This window comes from Mauremys reevesii, linkage group 1 (assembly GCF_016161935.1).
Source record: "Mauremys reevesii isolate NIE-2019 linkage group 1, ASM1616193v1, whole genome shotgun sequence".
Lineage (NCBI taxonomy): Eukaryota > Metazoa > Chordata > Testudines > Geoemydidae > Mauremys > Mauremys reevesii.
Window position 1 is genome coordinate 137615181 of NC_052623.1, and position 27006 is coordinate 137642186.

The 27006-nt window shown below is 43.1% G+C and overlaps 1 protein-coding gene and 1 pseudogene across 2 annotated transcripts; both read left to right on the forward strand.

Moving 5' to 3' along the window:
- Positions 1–2158: 2158 nt before the first annotated feature.
- Positions 2159–26610, forward strand: TLR8 (toll like receptor 8). 2 transcript variants are annotated; one of them, XM_039530957.1, is made up of 2 exons: positions 2159–2366; positions 22610–26610. In XM_039530957.1, exon 2 carries the CDS (start codon positions 22616–22618, stop codon positions 25763–25765), a length of 3150 nt encoding a protein of 1049 aa, XP_039386891.1. In that variant the 5' UTR covers positions 2159–2366; positions 22610–22615; the 3' UTR covers positions 25766–26610. The 2 variants fall into 2 exon arrangements, with proteins under 2 accessions (XP_039386891.1, XP_039386887.1); XM_039530953.1 differs by lacking the exon at positions 2159–2366 and adding an exon at positions 17716–18550.
- On the forward strand, positions 8799–11439 carry LOC120406200 (annotated as a pseudogene).
- Positions 26611–27006: the final 396 nt, after the last annotated feature.

Genomic DNA, 27006 nt, shown 5'->3' on the forward strand with positions numbered 1-27006 from the left:
ACAAGAGTTGGGTTAGGGGCAGGGGCGGCTCCAGGCCCCAGCATGCCAAGCGCGTGCTTGGGGCGGCATGCCACGGGGGCGCTCTGCCGGTCGCCGTGAGGGCGGCAGGCAGGGTGCCTTCGGCGGCATGCCTGCGGAGCGTCCGCTGGTCCCGCGGCTCCACCGGAGCTGCGGCTTCAGCGGACCCTCCGCAGGCACGCCTGTGGGAGGTCCACCGGAGCCGCGGGACCAGCGGACACTCCACAGCCATGCCTGCGGGAGGTCCACGGGAGCCGCGGGACCGGCGAGCGGCAGAGCCCCCCGCGGCATGACGCCGTGCTTGGGGCAGCAAAATGTCTAGAGCCGCCCCTGGTTAGGGGCAACATTTGAGTTATATCTTGGACTAACACAGCAGTGAAACAACTCCCAATTCCAGCTGTGATCTATTCCATCTCTCATATTTCTTTTAGTTTCTTTAGCCACATCTCATTTGTAGCACTTTCCTTCATGAGCCAGAATATTTTCTTGCATTTAAGCATTTTCTTGTAGTTGTTAATATTTTGAATGAGTATTGTCTGTTATGAAACTGCTATAAAAGTTCATGAAAAGGCCCACCGGGATATAGAAACAGGTCTAGTTTTTAACACGGTTTATGTCAAAGGTTTTCAGTAAATATTTGTGAATGGGTGACCAGGCCCAGAAATTTGTGTGGGGACTGAGTTGCCCCTGTCCTGTCCAGCAGAGGTTGGAGCTATTCAAATTCATTTTGCTGGTCAGCACTGGGAGCTAAAAGCGGCCTGTCACTAGTTGCCATTAGAATTTTCTCCGGGGGCGTGAGAAGAGTGGTGCTTTGGGCATTTTGAAAATGTCTGATCACATGCCATTTTATCATTCTCCTGAAATTCTGATTTGTGTGCTGCGTGTGTATGCTGTGACTCACCTGCTGAGAGCTGCATAGAGAGTAACAACGTGTCTTTTTAAGCTTTAGGTTTAAACTTAGATTTCCTTCGGCCTTTTTGTTGCCATTTCAGATCTTATCAGATTTCAGGAATATCTTGGTTTTCCTGGATTTTCTCCCTGTTGGAATCCATTCCTGCTACATACCGATACCTAGGACCATTAATTCCATGGATCTAGCAAGTTTCCATGATAATGATACTGTAATTGTAAATAACAGAAGCTATAAGTTTATTGAAATGAAAGGTCTGACACAGGATTAGAAGGAAGGGGCTTAATTTGAGCAGTTGCACCCAAGCTAGTATTGTTAACATGTATTTGGATGGGATAATGCAGGTATCATTCCACTGAAGACAAGGGTGTTACATTGGTGTAAAAATGGTGTAAATAAGAGACTAAGGCCCAACATTTTCAGTAACTTATAAAGAAAAAAATAAAATGAAATAAACTTGCTTTTATTTAAACAAAGCAACTTTTACTGGTGGATACTCTGGGTTAACTCCAGATCCACCAACAAATTAGTCCATTTCAAGAAAAACAAAATGTGAGACTTATATTTTGTTCTTTTCCTTTTATTTTCAGAAGGAGGAGGAGGAAAAGCTGGTTATTTTAGCCCCAAATAGGCTTTTCTCAAAGATATTAAGGATGTCTACTAGCTTTGGGGGGGTGTTATTTATGTTTGATATAGAAAATAGGCCGATTTTTTTCAGTGCCCGTACAATGTTACTCTAAGAAGTGTCATAACTGAAAGGTCTTTGAATGAACAGCATTGTAGGAGTGTTTATTGTGATCAAGTGAGCCACCTGGATACAGAAATATCTAAAAGTCATCTTGCTTACCATTGTGAGGAAGGGGTTCACAGTTCCTCACATGAATAGTCCCACTGACTTCTATTTAAATAAAATTATTAGCTAACTTATTAGTGTGACATTATTCACACTTTTGATGTACAGAATATCTTTACACTTCCGTTTCGCCTTTATTATAAAACTGTAAAACATCTTATTCCTGTTTCTTAGTTCTTGATTCCATTGAAAACATGAGACTTCCCTTTTAGCTCTTCTTCACTTCCCAATTCTGAAGGCTTCCTACTCCTGCTCTTTGTGCAAACTTGTAAGAAGTATGTCTCTATTAATGCTGAAACAGTCCTGTTATTTATAGAAAAAACGCAGCATGCACTATCTGCTCAAATTAACTGTTTATTTCCAAACCCGGACACAGATGGAGATGGAGAATTTCACATTTAATTTCTTGCCAGCAGTGATTTTTGATATGCTGGAGAAAAGGATTTTTTGAAGGCAGACTTTATGCTACTCTCCAACGATGTACAAGTCAGGCTTCTGCAACTGATTTCCATGGGCATGCTCTTTACCGCAAGAACACATTATTATCGATGTATTGCTTCCTACGAGTGAGAATTCTTCATTTCTGTAAGTAAGTGGTACAGTTATAAGACTGTCTATTTCTATTTGAACAAGTTGAGAACTTTCCATTTTCTCATATATATATATTTTAAAGTTAGTAAATATCTAGTAATTTTGGGGGATTTTAGAAAAAACTCTACTATATCCATTGTATTAAAATTAACATTTGGTTCTAATGTTATCACTGCTAATAATTTTTGCTGCTTATCTTTCATTCTTTATTGAACAGACATTCTCAAGGCTGTCAGCTCCAACATTTGATTTCCTACTCCATCTTACTACAATTTCTATCCTTTTTTCTTTAATCTGCAACACAAAGAGAGGGCAGATATGCTGCTGATTTCAGGTTACAGGAATGGAGCTCACAAGGAAAGCAAAGGACCAGCGCTATATTGCTCTGATCCAAAACTCACTGAGGAACCTCTCCATTGACTTCAATGGATTTTGAATCAGACTCTATCTACTTTATAAAGCTAGCGCTTAGACACCTAATGGGATCTTCAAAAGCACTTAGGCCCCAAATTGGAAGTTAGGCACTTTGGTGCTTTTGAAAATCACAATAGGCAACTATCTGTATCTTTAGATGCCTAAATACGTTTAAAAATCAGGCCCTAACTCTTTCTTATCAGAGTCCTGGGTTGGTCGTTGGTGAATTGCCTGATCAAGGAGTTAGAGATGCAACATTGTTTAAATTTTAACTTTTGCAGGCAGATTGGGAAAAAGTTACTGGGCAAACATTTTATGATGGAGTTGTTGACTGCAAATCCTTAGTTAAGACTGAGTGTTCAGTGTAACAGGAGCATTAAAACAATTTGGTTAAATTCTCAATAAAATAGCGCCACGTAAAACATAGAACATAAACTTTCTGAACTATTCGTATTTTTCCTGGTGATTTGATTGAAACTGGTGTGATACAGAAAGAATAATAAGAGCTCCAAATGATCCCTCTTTTTTTGAAGTTTTTCATCTTATTGTTTCATCTTTTTTCTGGATACTCTTTGAAAGAAAACAAAAACACTCTGGGATCTGTGTTTCCTTCTTCTTTTGCTCCTGATTTAGTGATTAATACACAAGCAGTTATACATAAGGGAGTTTTATCTGTGTCATGATTTGTAATTTCCTACATAACCAAAAAGAAATGTGCTAATCTGTGCTTGCTGTGTGATTAATTCAGTGATGCCAGGGACTGACACACACACACACATATGCAAGCCTCCCCCGCCCCAATATTCCTGTAGTCTAGTTGAATGCTCCCTGAATTAGGAAAGAGACAATGAGTTCAAATTTCATCTCTACTGACTGTAGTTTATATTCCCATGTACCTCACCAGCCTTATTATTCATCAAGACTACCAGGCAATCTGGTATGAGTTGCCTTCTCATTTTACAAATATATAAAAGGTAGGAAAGAAACACACAAAAACTTCACATAATGATAGCTAAAGTTGCATCAGGACACTCCCAACCAACTGAAAATGTGAAAAGTATGGAAACATGTTAGGGGAAAAGTCTCCTACATTGCTGGGCACTTTTGTATTGCCCAAAGCACGGTTGGTAACACACTACCACTCTCCATAAGGCTTTCACATCCACCTCCAGCAGATAGATACCAAAAAGCAATGCATACACCAACTTATCAAACTCACACTCAAAACATTAACAGTGACCTCAGTATTGTTAAAGCAGAATAATTTTCTGAATGTGTGACTGAGATGAGTTGATCTGTTGACACAGGGGCACCCAAGCAGTATGAAGACTTTGTACTAGAGTGCTAATTAGATGACGTTGCGCTGTGCATTGCTTTTTGGTATCTATTGGAGGTGAATGTGAAGTTTCTGAATGTTTATAACCAAAGGTGTAATTTGGGGGTGTTAGTCAGCAATACTCAAATAAAAGAGCTTAGTGGTAAAGTCGGCTAATATAGCAACTTTAGTTTGTGGGCCTGATCCCATGCTCACTGATTCAATAGAAAGACTCAGTTAACTTTATTGGATATGCGATCAGGCCCTACATTTACTGATCTTAATCTAGCTCCTATTTCTGAACAAGGCATAGCCACCATATAATTCAGTCTACTTGCTATGACTAACAGTCTTTGCTCAAGAGAGGTAGGGGCAGTATAGCAGAAGTTTGAGTGAACAGTGGCTGAGCTGAATGGAGAAATTTCCCCAGTATCTGCACTATACATGGCCCATGCCAGAGCTATTAATGCAATGATCCCTAGGGCCTAAATTCACTCACAACTTTAATAAACACCCAGCTACAACTGACAATGTTTGCAAAGGCTAAGATAGTTGTACGTATACAGGATCATGTGCTGCACGTGCACATTGGACCAGGCCCGAAGTTCACTGAAATAACTAGGCCCCAGATCCTCCAAGTTAGGCCTGAACTCCCATGTAATGAGTACTAAATAAAGACACCAAACGTACCAGAGTGGTGGCTCCAGACCTGTGGGACTGTCTGGGTTCAGCTCCCCACTCTAGTCATTGTGACCTGCAGGGTTGCCGTGCTGCTCAGGTTTGGCCTGGGCCCCCTGTGATCACGATGGAAGGGAGTCCAGGTCAAACCTGAGCAGCACTGCAGCCCTGTGCACCAGGTCACAACCCACCTGGAGAGAGGAGCTGAACCCAGCCAGCCCCACAGGACCAAAGCCCCAAAGAGCTGCCTTTCAACACCAGCCAGGACTCCCACACAACCCTTTGACACATTCTGGTGTCCCAATGTTGGGTAGAGACTCATGGGTTGGGAAACCTTGGTTTAGAGCGGGGCTGCTGTAAACTGTATTGAAAGCAAACTGATCCCTAGCCACTTCCAGGATCGGGGAGCTGCAAATACATCCACCTCCCTCAGCTGTAGCCAGTGGATACTGGGTGTAGCTGAGGACTGTGGTCATTTAATTTCCAGTCATTGTAATATGTATAACAGTAGTTGGTTCTGCTTCTGATGTAACCTTATGATTGCTTTTGAAGTATGAAATAATACCTGAGACACTTTCATATTAACATAGGATACTTGATATAGACAATATTTATCATTGCACACCAAAATCATCCAAAACAACATTCATCGCCCTCTGGACACTTTTTAACTGTGGGTGGCAAAAGTTGATAAAGTAACAAACAACTTCAATCCATGATGTTCAGGTCATGATATTTATGAAATACTTGGTCATGTTTTAATTATGTTATTAATGTAGGTTTGTGCACTAATTAGCATATGGTAAAATGAAGCATAAATGCTTCATCAGATGCCACTACTGTTATTAATGAGTCATTCATCTAAGAACAAAAGAACGGCCATACTGGGACAGACCAAAGGTCCATCTTGCCGTGTATCCTGTCTTCTGACATTGGCCAATGCCAGGTGCCCCAGAGGGAATGAACAGAACAGATCATCATCAAGTGATCCATCCCCTGTGCCCATTCCCAACTTCTGGCAAACAGAGGCTTAAGGACACCATCTCTGCCCATTCTGGCTACTAGTCATTGATGGACCTATCCTCCATGAATTTATCTAGTTCTTTTTTAAACCCTGCTATAGTCTAGGCCTTCACCACATCATCTGGTAAGGAGTTCCACAGGTTGACTTGCACTGTGTGAAGAAATACTTCCTTTTGTTTGTTTTAAACTTGCTGCCTATTAATTTAATTTGATGATCCCTAGTTCTTGTGTATGAGAAAGAGTAAATAACACTTCCTTGTTTACGTTCTCCGCACCAGTCATGATTTTATAGACCTCTATCATATCCCCCCTTAGTTGTCTCTTTTCCAAGATGAAAAGTCCCAATCTTATTAATCTCTCTTCATACAGAAGCTGTTCCATACCTCTAATCATTTTTGTTGCCCTTTTCTGAACCTTTTCCAATTCCAATATATCTGTTCTGAGGTGGGGCGACCACATCTGCACACAGTATTCAAGATGTGGGCGTACCATGGGTTTATACAGAGGCAATATGATATTTTCTGTCTTATTACCTATCCCTTTCTTAATGATTCCCAACATTCTGTTAGCATTATTGACTGCTGCTGCACATTGAGTGGATGTTTTCAGAGATCTATCCACAATGACTCCAAGATCTTTTTCTTGAGTGGTAACAGAAAATTTAGACCCCATCATTTCATATGTATAGTTGGGATTACATTTTCCAGTGGCATTACTTTGCATTTATCAACACTGAATTTCATCTGCCATTTTGTTGCCAAGTCACCCAGGTTTGTGAGATCCCTTTGTAACTCTTCGCAGTCAGCTTTGGATTTAACTATCTTGAGTAGTTTTGTATCATCTGCAAATTTTGTCATTTCACTGTTTACCCCTTTTTCCAGATCATTTATGAATATGTTAAATAGGACTGGTCCCAGTACAGACCCCTAGGGGCAGGGCCGTCCTTACCCATATGCAAAACTACGCAGCTCCGTAGAGCACCAGGAAATTTGGGGCACCAAATTGCCCCAAATTTCCTGGTGCCCTACACAGCTGCGTGCTGCTCCAGCGGCCAGCCCGATCCCCTGGCTGGCTGAGCTGGCCAGGAAAGCTGCCCCCGCCCCGCTCCGCCTCTTCCCACCCCTGCTCCGCCGCAGCCCCACCTTCACTCACCCCTTCCCCAAAGCCCCCACTCCTGCTCCTCCCCAGCCCTGCCCCCCCACTATACTCCTTCCCCTGAGCTACATCCTGGGGAACTGCAGCAGGGCTTGGGTGCTGAAAGTGGAGCAACCCGGCCCCAGCCCGCTCCACTCCGTCAGCTCCCAGCTGCGCAGCCAGTGACTGCTGGGGGACAGTTCCCCCCCACCCCCAGGAACTGCTGGGAGCCCGGGGAGCAGAGCGCAGCAGGCTGGGGCCAGGTCGCTCCACTTCCCACTGTCCCATGAGTGCGGGGTAGGTCCTGCCCTCCAATCTCTGGGTGGCAGGAAGTGAAGCAACCTGTCCCCAACCTGCTCTGCTCTGCCAGTTCATGCTGGGGGGCGGTTTCCACCCTGGCCCCCAAGCCTGCTCCTGCCCCCCCCATGGAAGCTTGGGGCCAGCCTCCCCTTCCCCCTGTGGTGGAGGGGGGCTGTGTAGGGCACCACAATGTCTAGGGATGGCCCTGCCTGGGGGACACCACTATTTACTTCTCTCCATTCTGAAAACTGACCATTTATTCCTACCCTTTGTTTCTTATCTTTTAACCAGTCACCGATCCATGAGAGCACCTTCCCTCTTATCCCATGACAGCTTACTTTGATTAAGAGCCTTTGGTGAGAGACCTTGTCAAAGGATTTCTGAAAATCTAGTTACACTATATCCACTGGATCCCCCTTGTCCACATGCTTGTTGACCCCCTCAAAGTATTCTAGTAGATTGGTGAGGCATGATTTCCCTTTACAAAAACCATGTTGACTCTTCCGCAACAAATCATGTTCATCTATATGTCTGACAATTTTGCTCTTTACTATAGTTTCAACCAGTTTGCCCAGTACTGAAGTTAAGCTTACCGGCCTATAATTGCCGTGATCGCCTCTGGAATCTTTTTTAAAAATTGGCATCACATTAGCTATCCTCCAGTCATCTGGTACAGAAGCTGATTTCAATGATAGGTTACATACCACAGTTAGCAGTTCTGCAATTTCACATTTGAATTCCTTCAGAACTCTTGGGTGAATACCATCTCATCCTGGAGATTTATTATTGTATCTTTATCAATTTGTTCCAAAATCTCCTTTAATGACACCTCAATCTGGGACAGTTCCTCAGATTTGTTACCTAAAAAGAATTGTTCAGGTTTGGGAATCTCCCTCACATCCTCAGATGTGAAGACCGATGCAAAGAATTCATTTAGTTTCTCTGAAATGGCCGAATCATCCTTGAGTGCTCCTTTATCATCTCAATCATAGAGTGGCCCCACTGGTTGTTTAGCAGGCTTCCTGCTTCTGATGTACTTTAAAATATTCTTATTATTTTTTGAATCTTTGGCTAGCTGTTCTTAAATTCTTTTCGGCCTTCCTAATCATATTTTTACATTTAATTTGCCAAAGTTTATGCTCCTTTCTATTTTACTCTATAGGATTTAACTTCCACTTTTTGAAGGATGCCTTTTTGCCTCTTCCTTTTTTTTTTTTTTTTAGGATAAAATGGCTGCCATCTCATACAAACTGCTTTGCTTACTCTTCACGATTCATGTGGAGTCTGGAATCTTCTATTATCCCTGGGTTTCTAAGAAAGTGCCTTGTAAAGTGCATGTAGAAAACAGTAGTTCCTCCATAATCTTTGACTGCAGGCATCAACATTTAAAGGCAGTGCTACTGGAAATAAATGACAATGCTCCCTGTTTGATACTTTCATATAACCGTATTAAAAATGTTTCTCATGTGATCTTTCAAAAGTTCAGAAATCTTATGCAGTTATATCTTAACTATAATGCAATAAATCAGTCAATGGCACAGCCTCTTGGCTTGTTTTGAAACTTAACAAAATTAGAGAAATTAGCTCTCAGTCACAATCACCTGCAGGAAGTTCCCAAAGGTCTCTCACCTAGTATAACCTCATTAGAGCTGAATGCCAACAAAATAGTTTCTATTAAGAACAACACCTTCTCAGAACTCAAAAATCTGAAGGAACTCTACATGGATTGGAACTGTTACTATAGCAATCCCTGCAGAAAAACTTTTGAAAAAGAGGATGAGGCCTTTGTGGCCCTCACCAATTTGATTGTGCTGTCACTTTCCTATAACAACCTGACCCGAGAGCCCCTCAATTTGCCCTCATCTCTAAGGGAACTTTATCTTGGCTTTAATAAGATAACAAGAATCAGCCAGGGTGATTTTAATGAATTGGTTAATTTGCACCTTCTTGACCTAAGCAGGAACTGTCCAAGCTGTTATAATGCCCCCTTTCCATGTGCATTATAAACTCTTCCATTCAAATACACCAATTTGCTTTCCAAAATCTTAAGAAATTAAAGATTTTGGTTCTCACCAGCACCTCACTTACTAGTGTACCAGCCATCTGGTTGCAGAACATGACACAGCTAAAGGCGCTGCACCTGGCATTTAACTATTTACAAAATGAAATAGCTTCTGGTGAGTTCTTATGGGAGTTGACTTCTTTAGAGGAACTTAACTTATCTTTCAACTTTGAGGAAGAAGTATACTTATCGTATCTAAACCTCTCACAACATTTTTCTTCTCTAGTCTCTTTAAAACGATTATATCTTAAAGGTTATGTTTTCCAAGACCTGTGTGAAAAGCACTTAAAACCTCTAATAGCTCTAAAAAAGCTAAATATCCTTGATCTTGGGATACATTTTATTAAACAAATTGATCTCGCTGTATTCCAGAATTTTAGTAACCTGACAGAAATCTACTTAACAGATAAGAGAATATCACCTTTTGTAGGGGACAATAATTGTCTTTTAGAACAGGTTGGAAAAAAGGCATTCCCAAAATATTGCCATCTAACGAGAAGGCCAGCCGAGCCCTTCAGTTATGCAAAAGTATAAAAAAATAGACCATTTCTTGTATTACATTCTTAGGCCCCAGTGTTCTTCAGATGGCAAAGCATTGGTATGAGCTCAAACAGCCTCATCTTCATTAACCCAAATCAGTTAAAAAGTTTTAAGGATATAGCCTGCTTGAATTTGTCTTCAAATGGTATTAGCCAAGCTTTCAATGGCACTGAATTCAACCTCACCAAACTCAAATATTTAGACCCATCAAATAATAAATTGGATTTTGCTTATGGTTTTGCATTTAATGAAATGAAACTTCTCGAAGTGTTAGACCTGACCCATAACAAGCATTATTTTCGCCTGGCAGGAGTCACACTTAGACTAGCATTTATTGAAAAGCTTCCTCAGCTAAAGGTTTTAAACTTAAGTTGGAATGTTATTTCCACACTGACAGACAGTTAAGCAGCAAATCCCCTGAAGAATTAGTGTTTAAAGGAAACTGCCTTGATATTTTATGGGGCGACAAACATGAAAGATATATTTTTTTAAGAATCTTGGTAGTCTAACATACATTGATATATCCCACAATAGACCTTTAAAAATCCCTACTAGAGTATTCCTGAGCCTACCACCAAACCTAACACAGCTATTCCTAAGCAACAACAGATTGCAAGTGTTTATCTTTGCAAACCTCACCAGACTGAAATATTTGAAGCTGCTTGACCTGACTCAAAATAATTTCAGAACTGTTCATATTTCATTCAAACAGTCTCTGCTGTTGAGGGGTAACAGGATTTCAGAGATTGCTGTGGACTTTTCAAATACAAATAGCAGCCTTCTGTTCCTTGATTTGAGTAACAACAAACTAAAATATATGAACCAGTCAACACTGGTTCATATACAAGGTGTAAAATATTTAAAGTTAAAGGGCAACCTTTTTGATTGCACTTGCCAAAATAGTGACTTCATAAAATGAATACAGACAACTAATATTTATATACCACGGCTAGCAACAAAAGTCAACTGTGCAATCTGCATACTTGTACTTTGGAGGAAGTTGCTGCAACATTATTTTATGTTTCATTCTTCGCTGTTATTATGTTGATAGCTGTTACAAAACATTTTTTTACTGGGATGTCTGGTATACTTACTAAATTTGTGCAGCAAAATTAAAACGATACAAATCTACAGCCACAGACAAAGCTCTCTATGATGCTTAAATAGCCTGTGATACTCAGGATGCGACAGTAACCGACTGGGTAATAAATGAGCTACGATTTCGTCTAGAGGAAAATGGAGATAAACACATTCTGCTTTGTTTGGAGGAAAGGGACTGGGAGCCGGGAAAGGCTGTCATTGACAACCTTGCACAGAGCATCCATTACAGCAGAAAGACAATATTTGTTCTAAGAGAAAGATATGTGAAAAACGGGAACTTTAAAACTGCTTTTTATATCACTCTGCAGAGGCTAATGGATGAGAATGCAGATGTGATTGTGTTTATTCTACTGGAGCCGGTGCTACAGCATTCCCAGTACCTGAGGCTGAGAAGGAGGATCTGCAAGAGCTCTGTTCTTGACTGGCCTAAGAATCCACATGCTGAAGGCCTTTTCTGGCAAAGACTAAAAAGTGAAGTGCTAACTGATAACAGCATGTGAGATGATGGGATGTACAGTATACAGAAAGGGTTTAGCCCATCATTTTCCTTGCCGATTGAATGGGGATGTTTTATGGGAAGTACCTTTCATCTAATGTAACTGTGACAAAGCTTTATGTCCCAAAGATTCTGCCTTGCATATTTTAAAGCCCTGTAGCTAAAAACACGTAATATGAAACTATTCTGTGAAATGCATAACCTTAATGCTCACAGAATTTTCAGCTTTTAATAATATTTACTGTTCATGTATAGGAAGTTTATTCTTTAATATTGTGTGATCCTGGGCAACTAACTTTACCTCTGCATACCTCCCTTTACACTTCTGTAAGACTCACTTCTAAATTCATGTTTGTAAAGTGCTATGCGGTCCTGTAGCGGGGGAGTAACCTCGCTCCTGCCCTGAAGGGCTTAAAACAGCCCTGGGAGAGGCTGTGGTGGGGAACCATTAGCCTGGGCTGATTGGGGAAGCAGCCGCAGCTAGGCCACACCCCAATCAGGCCACAGCTGGCCCTATAAAGGGGCTGCTAAGCTGGTGCTGAGAGAGTTTCTCTCTAGATGCTGAGAGGGATGGGCCTGGCTGCTGGGAGCTGAGCAGGGTACCGAGACTGGAGCAGGGCTGGGGAAAGACCAGAGGTGCTGGGGAGCTCTGGCCTGGAAAACCCTCAGGCTGCAGGCCTTGTTAAAGGCCAAGAAAGGTAATGGGGTTGCAGAGGTGCAGCTCAAGGGTAGGCAAAGGGAGCAGGTCCAAACCAGTCATGAGTGGCAATTATACTGCAGTCTGCCCCAGTGAGTGGGGGATAGATGGTGACCGGCAGTAGTCAAAGGCTAAGGTGAGGTGGGGATAGGAGGTTGGGGGTTCCCTGGGTAGGGGAGACACAGCGACACTGCAGGGGCACTGCAGGGACCCCGGGACCAGCAGAAAGCGGGACACCAGCCTGCAGAGGACACTCCTGAGTGGAAAGAGCTAATTCCCTGGATGACCATCAGGAGGCGCTGCAGCAGTGAGCCATCACCCTGTTACAGGTCCCCTTATCAAAGGCACTAGGACTCTGATCTTGCTAATGGGAGTTTTGCCATAGATTTGATTAGGCTCAAGATTGGGCACTGTGTCTATTCATGGTATTACTGTTATTAATAAGGTAATGTTGATAATCAGTCCAAATGATTCCTCTCTTTCTGTACTAGATTGTGATGGGGTGTCTGCCCCACACTGGCCCATTAGGGGTTAATAGAGCCCTAGGGAGGCTGCGCAGGAGACAGTCAATTAGAGAGAGGCTGCAAGGGGTAGCCAATCAGGGCCAGGTTTGCCCATATAAGAAGGGCTGCAGAGCAGAACAGCTTCAGTTGCTCCCTGGAGCTCAAGAGATGTTAAATCATAGAATCTCAGGGTTGGAAGGGACCTCAGGAGGTCATCTAGTCCAACCCCCTGCTCAAAGCAGGACCAAACCCAACTAAATCATCCCAGCCAGGGCTTTGTTAAGAGCGACAAGAAGGTAGCAAGAGATGTTAAGAGTAACAAGAAGAGTTTCTTCAGGTATGTTAGCAACAAGAAGAAAGTCAAGGAAAGTGTGGGCCCCTTACTGAATGAGGGAGGCAACCTAGTGACAGAGGATGTGGAAAAAGCTAATGTACTCAATGCTTTTTTTTGCCTCTGTCTTCACGAACAAGGTCAGCTCTCAGACTGCTGCACTGGGCAGCACAGTATGGGGAGGAGGTGACCAGCCCTCTGTGGAGAAAGAAGTGGTTCGGGACTATTTAGAAAAACTGGATGAGCACAAGTCCATGGGGTCGGATGCAATGCATCCAAGGGTGCTAAAGGTGGATGTGATTGCAGAGCCATTGGCCATTTTCTTTGAAAAATCATGGCGATCGGGGGAGATCCCGGATGACTGGAAAAAGGCTAATGTAGTGCCCATCTTTAAAAAAGGGAAGAAGGAGGATCCAGGGAACTACAGACCAGACAGCCTCATCTCAGTCCCTGGAAAAATCATGGAGCAGGTCCTCAAGGAATCAATTCTGAAGCACTTAGAGGAGAGGAAAGTGATCAGGAACAGTCAGCATGGATTCACCAAGGGCAAGTCATGCCTGACTAACCTGATTGCCTTCTATGAGGAGATAACTGGGTTTGTGGATGAGGAGAAAGCAGTGGATGTGTTATTCCTTGACTTTAGCAAAGCTTTTGATATGGTCTCCCATAGTATTCTTGCTGGCAAGTTAAAGAAGTATGGGCTGGATGAATGGACTATAAGGTGGATAGAAGGCTGGCTAGATCATCGGGCTCAACGGGTAGTGATCAATGGCTCCATGTCTAGTTGGCAGTTGGTTTCAAGCAGAGTGCCCCAAGGGTCGGTCCTGGGGCTGGTTTTGTTCAATATCTTCATTAATGATCTGGAGGATGGCATGGACCGCACTCTCAGCAAGTTTGCAGATTACACTAAATTGGGAGGAGTGGTAGATACACTGGAGGATAGGGATAGGATACAGAGGGACCTAGACAAATTAAAGGATTGGGCCAAAAGAAACCTGATGAGGTTCAACAAGGACAAGTGCAGAGTCCTGCACTTAGGACGGAAGAATCCCATTCACTGTTACAGAATAGGGACCGAATGGCTAGGAAGCAGTTCTGCAGAAAAAGACCTAGGGGTTACAGTGGATGAGAAGCTGGATACAAGTCAACAGTGTGCCCTTGTTGCCAAGAAGGCTAACGGCATTTTGGGCTGTATAAGTAGGGATATTGCCAGCAGATCGAGGGACGTGATCATTCCCCTCTATTCGGCATTGGTGAGGCCTCATCTGGAGGACTGTGTCCAGTTTTGGGCCCCATACTACAAGAAGGAGGTGGAGAAATTGGAAAGAGTCCAGCGGAGGTCAACAAAAATGATTAGGGGGCTGGAGCACATGACTTATGAGGAGAGGCTGAGGGAACTGGGATTGTTTAGTCTGCAGAAGAGAAGAATGAGGGGAGATTTGATAGCTGCTTTCAACTACCTGAAAGGGGGTTCCAAAGAGGATGGAGCTAGACTGTTCTCAGTGGTAGCAGATGACAGAACAAGGAGTAATGGTCTCAAGTTGCAGTGGGGGAGGTCTAGGTTGGATATTAGGAAAAACATTTTCACTAGGAGGGTGGTGAAGCACTGGAATGGGTTACCTAGGGAGGTGGTGGAATCTCCTTCCTTAGAAGTTTTTAAGGTCAGGCTTGACAAAGCCCTGGCTGGGATGATTTAGTTGGGTTTGGTCCTGCTTTGAGCAGGGGGTTGGACTAGATGACCTCCTGAGGTCCCTTCCAACCCTGAGATTCTATGACTGGCTGCCCCACAGGAGGAAGAAAACTAGCACCTTGGACAGAACACTGCTGGGCAGGGTCAGGGGAGTGAGCGCGAGCTCCTGGCTGACTGCTAAGACGAGCATGCTGAGGCCCTGAGACAAGGGCAGAGAAGGTCCTGGGGCTGTGGGGAAGTGGCCCAGGGAAGTAGACTGAGAGGTTGGAGGGGACGCAGCATGTGGCTGCCCTCTACAGGGTCCCTGGGCTGGGACCTAGAGTAGTGGACAGGCCTGGGGACCCCCTGCCCCCACTACCACTAAGGAAGTGGCTGGACAGAGAACTGCTGTTGCCCTGGAGGGGGGGAAGCACAGAGTGTTGCACAGCCAGAGGGCTGTATCATGAAGAGGATGCTGTGGTCCTGGGAGTTTCTTGGGTCCAGGAGCAGAAGTGACGGTGGCAAGACATCACCAGAAAAAGGCACACTGGTGAAAAGAGCTAATCCCCAGGACAGCCAGCAGAAGGTGCAACAATGGTGAGTCACATCTGTCACATGGATGCATGTGATTATTGTGAGGATTTGACCAGGTTTGTTCCTCTGATAGGCCGTTATAGTGTATTCATTTCATAACTAGTTACTGAAGTTCACCTCTAGCCTTATCCTGCAGCTGCTCCACATGTGAGACTCCCATACTAGTCAGTGGGCCAAAGCCGCAGCCCCAGTAAAGCTGGGTACTTGGCCCACCTTGGCCTATGGGACTCCCCAAGTGGCATAGTGCTATGTCATCTCACCCAGAGCCTTTGCCCTCTCACTCCTTCTGGTCCTGCCCAAAGTGCAGCTTGGATGCACCTGAGGGTTAGGGCAATGAGTAGCAATGCACAAAATGTCTGCAAGATCTGATCTCTACTTTGTATTTATCATATCATCTCCTTCTCTAGTTAACGCAAGGCCCAGTCATGCTCCGGTTAACGAGCAAAACTCCCATTAACTTCAGTCAGAGGGAGATCGACTTGCAGTGGTATGTTTCATACAATGAAGTGGATCCAGCACAAGGTGGAGCTGAATTTAAGGAGGCAAGTTGGCGCACTGAGCTGCAGAGAAGGTGCTTAAGCTGCCTCAACAGGGGCAGGAAGGAAGCGTAAGCAATATGAAAGAACTCAGCTGGTCAAGCTTTTGCTGAAGCTGTGCCAATGGCCATAAATGGAGGTATTGCTGCTTCCACAACCACAGCATGGGAACGTTAAAGTTCAGTGGGCTGCAGTTAGTCTGGTTTGGAACATTAGGTCTCAAGCCTGTTTCCACAACCCTTCACCAGTGACAAGTAATCTGTGAACCCTGGAGACCTGGCAAGATGATGTGACAGAGTGGGAGGGGGGTGCACGGATCTATGTGTCAGTCTGTCAATGTCATATAGCCTTATAATTCCACTATGCCTGTAACAGTGTGTCTGAGCAGGATAATGTCTCAGAATCGGCATCCCAACTAATAATTAAAACTGGTCTTTCACCATGATAGGTCCTGACTTCAGCATGGGGAAGGAGATGACATGATCATGAAAAACATATCTTCACCTCTCCAAAATCCAGTCCAATCCCCAAGATAACATGCAGCGTGTGCCTCTGACTAGGAGCTGAGACTGAAACCAGGCAGTCCCTGGCTTATTACATGATCCTGATCTCAGCCAAAAAAACGAGTCACTTTGAAGTCTCTGAGCTCTCTTCCTTCCCTTGATAGATTGCGGGGGGAGTGGGCAGTACGGGAGAGGGAAGAGAAGGACCTGCTGGGGTCCTCAGTCATGTGAAGTTGGTGGGAACACAAATCATACTACTTCCAGCCATGAAGACAGTAACATATGAATATGTGAACATAGTTGTATGCATGTTACAACTACGTTGCAAAGCTCATGCTCCAATACGTCTGTTAAGGTACGTCCAGACTACCCACCGAATCGGCGGGTAGCGATCGATTTTGCGGGGATCGATATATCGCGTCTCATCTAGACGCGATATATCGATCCCTGAACGCACTCCCGTCGACTCCGGAACTCCACCGGAGTGAGTGGCGGTAGCGGAGTCGACGGGGGAGCCGCAGACGTCGATCCCGAGCGGTGAGGACGGGAGGTAAGTCGGGATAAGATACTTCGACTTCAGCTACGGTATTCCCGTAGCTGAAGTTGCGTATCTTACCTCGACACTGCCCCCCAGTGTGGACCAGGCCTTAGTCTATGAGGTGCCACAGGACTCTTTGCTGCTTTTACAGATCCAGACTAACACGGCTACCCCTCTGATACATGATACCTTGCAAAGCTATCTTACTTAACACTCACATGCCACCTTACTATTTGAAAGCTATGCGTTTCAGCTGAGCATGTATTTCACTGTAAATTTTTCAAAGCTGCCCCTGAAGAGGATAATATCCCTTTAGGTCAGACGTGGGCAAACTACAGCCTGTGGGCCACATCCGGCCTGCGGGACCATCCTGCCTGGCCCCCGAGCTCCTGGCCAGGGAGCCTAGTCCCCGGCCTCTTCCCCGCAGTCCCTCCTCCCCCACAGCCATGCTCTGGCCCACCGCTCCCGCTGGGCAGTGTGGGGAGCACAGCTGGCTCTGGCTGGGTGTCGTGGCTGCGAGCTCTGGCTGCTGGTAAGGGGGCCGGGAGAGGGGGGGTTGGGTAAGGGAGCAGGGGGTTCTGGGGAGCAGTCAGGGAGGAGGGGGTGGTTGGATGGGGCAGAAGTTCTGAGGGGGGCGGTCAGGGGATGGAGAACAGGGAGGTTTGGGAGTGGGAGTCCCGGGGGGGCCTGTCAGGGGGCGGGGATGTGGATAGGGGTCAGGAGGGCAGTCAGGGGACAGGGAGTGGGGGATTAGATAAGGGGGTGGGATCTTGGGGGACAGTTAGGGGTAGGGGGTCTCAGGAGGGGGTGGTCAGGGGACAAGGAGCAGAGGGCAGTTGGATAGGGGGGGAGTCCCAGGGGGGCTGTAAGGGGGCGGGGGTGTGGATATGGGGTGGAGAATCCCAGGAGGGGGCGGTCAGGGGACTAGGAGCAGGGGAGCAGGTTTGATGGGTTGAGGGTTCTGAGGAGGGCAGTCAGGGAGTGGGAAATGGGAGGGGCGGATAGGAGATCAGGGCCAGGCTGTTTGGGGAGGCACAGTCTTCCCTACCCAGCCCTCCATACAATTGCACAACCCCGATGTGGCCCTCGGACCAAAAAGTTTGCCCATCCCTGCTTTTAAGTAGTTGGGGAGCCATCTAGTGGCCTCACTGTATTCTACATTTTACAAACCAGCCAAAGCAGCAATCTGTATAGGTTAATTAGGCCTTGTATGTTGCTTATCATTAGTAAACATGGTAAACTGGATCCCACTGTGCCCATGTGGTTTTTCTTCTCACAATTATAATTGTGTAAAGGGCAAAAGACATAACAAAGAATAATCCTAATGTTATGATGCAAGAGAAAATCTCAGCCTTCGTGATTTTTTGTCTCTAATTTATGTTTTATCTTCTGAATAGTTTGCCAGCTTTCTGTTCTCTGATATGGATTTTCCCTGGCTTACAAAGTTATTGTTCAACCATGCTTCAACTGGCCACGTTTTGTCATTTCAGTTTATCAGCATATTCTTGTGCCAAATGAGTCAATAAATTACACTACCAAAATAGGTGTGGCTTCTGTTCTTCCCACTTGGACTATAGCAAACCACAAGCCAGCTTCTGTTGTCACTGTAGTGGCCAATTTGGGGAAGTTGATCAGTCTACTTCAGTTACCATCTGTGTGATCAGCTTCTGGTGCCTACCCCTTTTGGTTTGTTTTTAAAACTCTTCACTGGACTGACATCTTTTATAGCAGAAAAATAAAGAAAGTAAGTATTTTTATTTTACAAAAGTGCATACATGCAGCCATGAATTTTAAAGAAACTTTGATTTTTTTCCCTGATTTATGTCAGAGTAAATGAGATCAGAATCAGCACCACAGCATCTAGTTAGAAAATCTCTAACTAGTAGGAAGTTTGGAAGAAATTTGTGCTTTTAAGTATTCTGCAAGCTGAAGCTCTATGTTAGGAAGTGACACTGGTAACTATCATGTCGAAAGGAATAAAAACATTTCAATCTTTTTAAAAAAATGTTTAATTAGACAATTTTATATTTTGTTTAAATATCGTCTTACTTTTCTGTGGCTTACCAATCACGTTATATAGATTTGCCATCTCTTGCAGATCAGTCTAAAACTTGGATGCTTTTATTCATCATTTTCTAAATTAAATGTAATTTTGTTAAAGTGTAAAGTGTTTTGATCATACAGTGCCTAGTTTTATCTGATATATAACTTGAACACAATTTTTACAAAATAATAATTTTAAAAAGTATGACTATGGTCTCCTTGGCTTCTTTGCCTTTCTTCTTTCCACTTCTTTCACTCCTTCATTCTTCCTGTTTATATGTTTATCTGTTACATTATGAATCTTGCCTTCAGCATGTTAGGAGTTTCCTTCCTATCCATTTTCCTCTCTTTAGCATTAATCTAAAAAATTAGACATCTGAAGGATAAAACTATGTCTCTGATCCCACAGACACACAAGTGAATAAATTCGTGGTTGTGAGTATTCCCACTGAGCTCAATAAGACTATTCCTGTGTACAACTGTTACTCATTTGCCTATGTGTTTGCAGGATCAGAACCAAATGTACACTCCAATCTGAGGTCTGACTTCAAAAGTTGGCCCAGTTAAAGATATGACCTCACCCACCTTGTCTCTCTAATATCCTGGGACCAGCCTGGCTACAACAACATTACAAATGGCTCAGACTGATGTGCGCACAGCAGCTTTACATGCCTGCGCTAATATGGCTAAAGATAACAGTGTAGATGCGTGGGCTGTAGCAACACATGTTGGTACGCAGGGTTCCAGGAAGACTTGTACAGCTCACACCGTTGCATCTAAACTGCGATTTTTTGCCAGGCTAGTGCAGCTTTGTCTAGCTGAGCTGCAATCACACCTTAGATTGCGGTGTAGACATCCCTTAAGATTGTAATGAGAACCTATATTGACTTGTTGCCTAAAGTTCAATTCTCTGTTTCCAAAACAGGGTTCAAATATTTTTGGCTTTTGAGGTTTTTGCTGGCATCTCATTTGTAAACCACAGTTGCTGACAAGGAGCCTGCTCCTGCTTCCAATTCAATCAATAGAAATGTTACCACTGACCTCATTGGGAGCAGGAGCAAGGGGTCAAACTGATCCTCAGAATTTCAGGTATTTCTAAACATGACACCAGCGGCTATCATGGAGCGATTTCAAACCAACATTGCTATTGAGACAGTTAATGCAGAGTAAATAACGCAGGAGTCTTTTTGTGACAATAATAGTCACGTAAAATCCTTCGTGGCCTGATCCAAAGCCCAGTGAAGTCAATCAGCGTCTTTCTATTGACTTCAGTGGGCTTTGGAACATTCCCTAATTTTTATCCAATAATCCTAAGAAAGGTAAGTAAAGCAGTGGAAAAGTAGGAGAGTGAATTCCAAGGAAAATGCTGCCTGGTAAATAATTCTGATCAGCTTTTTCTAAGTCAAAGAAGCTATTCCAAATTGTGTGTGTTCCGCTAGCGAAAAATCATATTTCCTATTTCACAACCGGAATTGCTGGTGTTGTTTATATGTATTCAGGGAGGCACGTGATTTCTGCAGAGTAGCAGTAAAAGCCCAGTTAAGTCCTGCACTCATTGCTCAGGCAAAACCTCCACTGAATTCAAACGGAATTGCATGACTTGTGTATAATCACGTTTTTTCTAACAAATGATGCCATTGTAGTAATTGTTTTAATACGTTTATTTCAGCATCTGTAATTAGGCCCTAGAAAAGAATCAGGCAACAAATAATAAATGCACGTAACATGCTGTTGGAAAGGTGGCACGGAATTATTGCTTCTAAACATGGATGTGTCTATTGTGTAGGATTACTGTCTTCATTTCAGGGTCCTGCTAACATAAACTGCATGTGAGCTTAGCCAGCTAGTTCATTACACAGAGAAATCACATGCCTCCCACCTAGCTTTTTATACATGAAATTAGCACTAATCAACACTAGGTTCTTGGCAAAACATGGACACTCATGGGCTCTACTGCAGCTTTGGCATAAGTTGGTGCAACTCCACTGAAACCAAGGAAGTTGTATTCATCTCCACCGTGTACGAGCGTGGCCCCAAATACTTTACAATGCAGTATTTTAAAACTAGAAAACGGGAGAAGGAATTGGAGAGTTCAAGGGAACTGGTACAATGATAAGGAACCCTGTGCCTCTGAGCACTGGTTTGAATCTGATCCCTATGCCTAACAGGTAGCCTGGCTGAGGCAGGGTGAGCATTTTCGAACTGGTTGCCAGTGCCTTCCTATTTGTACTCCTCCCAGGCTCTTCCCACCACTTTCTCTCCCATATTACTTTTGTTTTGACAAATACTTGCCCTCTTTATTCCGTTATGCAGTTTTTAGGTAGAGCTTTTTAAAAATGGCATCAGGATGTTTAGCTGTCCATGTTTTTTAAATCACTAAAAAGAAATCTAACTGGCAAAAAGATGGCCCAGAAAGACTTCAACCTGAGGAGAGACCGAAAAGACTGGGGCTGTTCATTTCTGAATGGGGTCCAGCTCCAGGGCTGGAGCAAGGCTTTCCCTGTAATTGTGAGAGCCATTTTGGTACCGGGCACAGGAACTGAGAGCAGGAGATTGCCTCTACTGTGCAATCAGTGCTCCCCCATCTCCACTCCCCATGATACCCAGGCAGCATGGAAGAGAAGGGAGAAGCATCCTGACATGAATGAAGAGGAGTGAGGGCAGAGTTGGAGGGGCAGCGTTAGGAGCAGGTTGTGTGGGGAGTAGAGGAACAGAGAGAAAGAGGTGCAACCTGGATAGGACAGAAGGAGAGAGCACAGGCTGGGGATACATGCTAGGGTACAGAGGCAAAAGTATGCGTGGGGCAGGGGGTGGGCCTGATGGTAGGGAAAGAAGCAAAAATGGTCTGTAACCACTGGAGAATACTCCCCTCCAGAACCAGCAACTGGAGTTCCTGCATACCAACATTCTTCTGTTGTCTAGCAAATAGCTGAGAAATGCACTGACAAAATATATCTCATCTGCCTGTAGTGGTTGGTGCAGCATAAAGGAGAACAGCCTAATAATGCTGCTAGTTACTCCACTAGCTCAAGCAGTAGAGGACTGTGTGGTGGATCTAAAGGTCTCACCCTTCTGACAACCCTTGTGGGTGTCAATATGATTCTATGAGATGCAAGAGTTTGGGGTTTTTTCAGTTTGTTTTTTAGAAAGTGACAGAAAAAAACTTACATTAAAAAGAACATGAAGGTTCCAAAGGCAATCACCAAAGATTAGGAAATGCCAGAATTAAGTTTGCCTGTGCAACCTTAATTGAGTTCCCTTGTGCATATGCATTATGATACAATCTTTAATCACATGAGCACATGCTATTTTATCTACAAGGCACCTGCCTCATACTGTGCACAGGTTGGATGATGCTAAAATGCCATTATAATTAATTTCTATACTATATATAATTTCCTATCAACCTTGTAACTAAAAACTTTTTGGTTGCACTTGTAATGGGAGGGATAAAGAAGAACTAAAATGTCTTAAAAACCATAGCTACAATGTACAAAAAGAGACTAGTGATTTTGGGTGCCTGTGTTTTTGGGTATTCAAGCTGAGATAACCTTGACAAGATCTGCTTTTCAGAAACTGCTCAGCACCATCCCTTAAAAATCAGGCCCTTTAAATTTGTTTTACATTAAGCACCAGAAATTCAGGCATACAGTTTTGCAAATCTTGGTCCATGAATTGATGAACAGATGATGCTATTTTCAAAACTGCTATACCAATGCCACCTATTTATTATTATTAAAAGCACACTCTCTTTTTTAAGGGAAACATGAATCCCACAATCTCAAATCTGATATGGCTACTTCTTCTGGCTTATGGTACTTCAGAAATTCTTGCTGAGACCAAGTATCCTAGAACCCTGCCATGTGATGTCAGCGTGAATAACTCCTCCGTCATATTTGACTGCAGTGCCCGCCAACTGAGAAGTGTGCCTGCTGCAATGCATGGTAATGTAACAGAATTAAAGCTCTCAGACAACCTTATAAAGGAGGTGTTTAAAGAAGCTTTTCAGGGCCTGAATAATCTGATGAAAATAGATCTAAACAGGAATCAGTACTCTAAGGCAGAGGAAGAGGCTCATGATTTGTGTAAAAAAGGAATGGTAATTGAAAACGGAGCTTTTGCTAACTTAACAAAGCTAAGGGAACTACTAGCTGATGAAAACCACCTATGTAAAATACCAGTTGGGATGCCATTGTCCTTAACCTCACTGAGTTTGAGGTATAACAACATGCTTTCTGTCTGTCGGCAACATTTTTCAGAACTCACACAACTGAAAGAACTCTATATGGATGGAAATTGTTATTATGGCAATCCCTGTGAAAAACCTTTCCTCGCAGACAATGGGGCTTTCTCAGACCTCACTATTTTGACAATCCTGTCACTCGCCTTCAACAACCTGACCCGAGTTCCAAGCAAACTGCCTTCGTCTCTAAGGAAACTTTACCTCAACAGCAACAAGATCAAAACCATCAACCAAGATGATTTTAATGAACTGCCTAATGTAGAAGTCCTTGACTTAAGTGGAAACTGTCCAAGGTGCTACAATGCCCCCTACCCATGTGAACCTTGCAGTGGGGACTCCGCCATCCAAATACATCCTCTTGCTTTCCAGCATCTGAAAAATTTGCAGAATTTAAACCTCTCCAGCACCTCTCTCATTAGCTTACCTGCCAGCTGGTTTTATAACACAACTCAGTTAAAGGTGCTGCATCTTGAATTTAACTACTTAATAAAGGAAATAGCCTCTGGAGATTTCTTACTCCAGCTGCCTTCTTTGGAGGTGCTTGATTTATCTTTTAACTATGCAAGAAAATCATACCCAAGGTATATAAATATTTCAGATAAGTTCTCCAACCTGGTCTCTCTCCAGCAACTGCACTTAAGAGGTTACGTGTTCAAGGAACTTAAGAGCAAACACCTTCGGCCTCTCATGAATCTTACTAAACTATACACCCTCAATTTAGGAGTCAACTTTATCAAGCAAATTGATCTCAGTGTGTTTCAGCTCTTTGCTAATCTGACTACAATTTCTTTGTCTGACAACAGGATATCACCCATATTAGAGGGCAGCAATAACAGTGTTATTAGAGGAGAATCGGTCCAAAATCATGTAATTCGAAGTCGTTCAACAGATACTGATCTTGAGCCATCAGTAAATAGTATGCTACCGGCAGAAGGCCAATCCAGTAGCAGTGTGTATAATCCCATTTTTCCTTTAATCAAACCTCAATGCAGCATGTATGGTAAATCCTTAGATCTAAGCTTAAACAGTATTTTCTTCATTGACCAACAGCAATTTAAAGGTTTCCATGCTATAGCCTGTTTGAATTTGTCTTCAAATGGCATTGGACAAGCTTTGAATGGCACTGAATTTATCTTTCTACCTAATCTCAAATATTTAGATCTGTCTTTTAATAAACTTGATTTGGCTTATCACTATGCATTTTATGAACTGCCTAAGCTAGAGGTATTGGACCTCAGCTACAACATACACTATTTTATTGTGTCAGGGATAACACACAGATTGGGATTTACTGAAAATCTTCCATATCTAAAAGTTTTAAACTTAAGTTACAATGCAATTTTTACACTCACAGAGCCTAATCTAACTAGCAGCTCCCTGAAAGAATTAGTGTTCAAAGGAAACCGCCTTGATATTTTATGGAAAAATGGAGATAATAGATACATAAATATTTTTAAAAACCTCTTCAATCTGACTCATCTCGACATATCCCACAACAGACTTAATGAAATTCCTACCAAGGCATTTCGTAGCCTGCCACAAAGTCTAATTGAGCTACATATAACCAACAATGAATTAAAGAACTTTGATTGGCCGGCCCTGCAACAATTTCAGAACCTTACAGTATTGGATCTGAGCTCAAACGAACTGTCTTTTGTAACTGATAACCTTGCCAACTGCACAGCTTCCCTTCAGAGACTAGTGCTTCGACAAAACAAGATTTCTCAGCTTGCTGATGGATTTTTTAACAAAGCCCGCAGCCTCCTACATCTTGATTTAAGTTACAATGAGCTGCGTTCCATAAACCAGTCAATACGTCAGTATGATAACTTAATTTATTTAGAGCTTTTGGACTTAAAAGGAAACCCTTTCGAATGCACCTGTGCAACTGTTGATTTCAAAAACTGGATAAACCATTACGTTAATGTTAGTATCCCACGACTGGCAACAGATGTCACTTGTGCAACACCTGGAGATCAAAGAGGGAAGAGCATCATAAGTTTAGACATATATGCCTGTACTTTGGATAACGTTGCAGCAATATGCTTTTCTGTATCATTCTTCATTATTTTGACCATTATGACGACAGCTATCACAAAACACTTATTTTATTGGGATGCCTGGTATATTTACTATTTTTGTACGGCAAAACTAAAAGGATATAAATCTCTTGGCATGACCAAAGCTCTCTATGATGCTTACATAGCCTATGATACTAAGGATATGACAGTAACCGACTGGGTAATAAATGAGCTACGATTTCGTCTAGAGGAAAATGGAGACAAACACATTCTGCTTTGTTTGGAGGAAAGGGACTGGGAGCCGGGAAAGGCTGTCATTGACAACCTTGCACAGAGCATCCATCACAGCAGAAAGACGGTATTTGTTCTAACCGAAAGATATGTGAAAAACGGGAACTTTAAAACTGCTTTTTATATCGCTCTGCAGAGGCTAATGGATGAGAATGCAGATGTGATTGTGTTTATTCTACTGGAGCCGGTGCTACAGCATTCCCAGTACCTGAGGCTGAGAAGGAGGATCTGCAAGAGCTCAGTTCTTGACTGGCCTAAGAATCCGCACGCTGAAGGCCTTTTCTGGCAAAATCTAAAAAGTGTAGTGCTAACAGAAAATTATAAAAGATATAATGCATTGTACACAGATTCCATTAAATGACAGTAAAGAGAGAAGAATGTCTTCCTTGTAGCAGATATCTTTGTATTGAGACATTATCAGTTTTGAGTACATAATTAGAATCTAGTTAAAACAGCATCATTGGACGTATTGATTCTCTACTAATGTGTTTGAGGACGTTTGAAGGAAATAAACATTACTGTACTTTGGCCTGAATTCATGTCAGTTATTATACTACAGGCAAGTGGAAGATCATAATCACACATACTATGCTGTACTGATGATTTGTGTAAATTGTTTCTCAATATTTGTCAGTTATCACCACTAATTACACACATAATTAGCCATTATTAATTGTATTTTTAACATCATGGAGCTTCCAAAACTATCTAACTTGCTAGTGAGAATTAAGAACAGTCTCACCTTTGGCTACCTTTTAATGAAACAGTTTTTATCCTTCAGTCCAATGATACTTACTAACAATAGCTGCGGCTTAACAGGGACACTTTCAAGTGGTCTAGTGGTGCTTCTTTGTGTGTTTTAGTCTTGTGTTGATTTAGAATGTTTGCTTCTTTAAAATCAGGTTTTGCTTTCTGGTATACCTGTTATACACGTGGAAAGTGTACACACTGTGACCTCACTGCCTGACTCTGTTCGTTAGCCATCAATTACCCATGCTTGGATCCAGTGTCAGATGTCTTGTAACTGCCCTTGCTACTGGCATGGGGCATTATATTACACTGGTCTGTCTAATAATTGAAGTCTGTAACTTCATGGACTGCATTATTACTCTTAGAATTGTGTCTTCTCTTACATCAGCATCCTCTTAATGGGTGCAAATGGCTATCTACCATAGGGAATAAAATAATTCTACTCTATTAGTGGAAATCGTCCTAATAAACTGATTCACTGATAAACCTATTAATAAAGGCTGATATTTTCAAGTATACCTAAAGGAGTTTGGTGCCCAAATCCTATTGGAACAGGGGTTCTCAAACTGGGGGTCGGGACCCCTCAGGGGGTCGTGAGGTTATTACACGCTGTCAACCTTCACCCCAAACTCTGCTTTGCCTCCAGCATTCATACTTGTGTTAAATATATTAAAAAGTGTTTTTAATTTATAAGGGGGGGGGGTCACACTCAGAGGCTTGATATGTGAAAGAGGTCACCAGTAAAAAAGTTTGAGAGCTACTGCATTAGAAGTCAATAAGACTGGGGTGCCTAACTCCCATAGGCCCCACTGAAGAGCTAAACCAAACTGTCTTATCAGGAGAAATGGCATG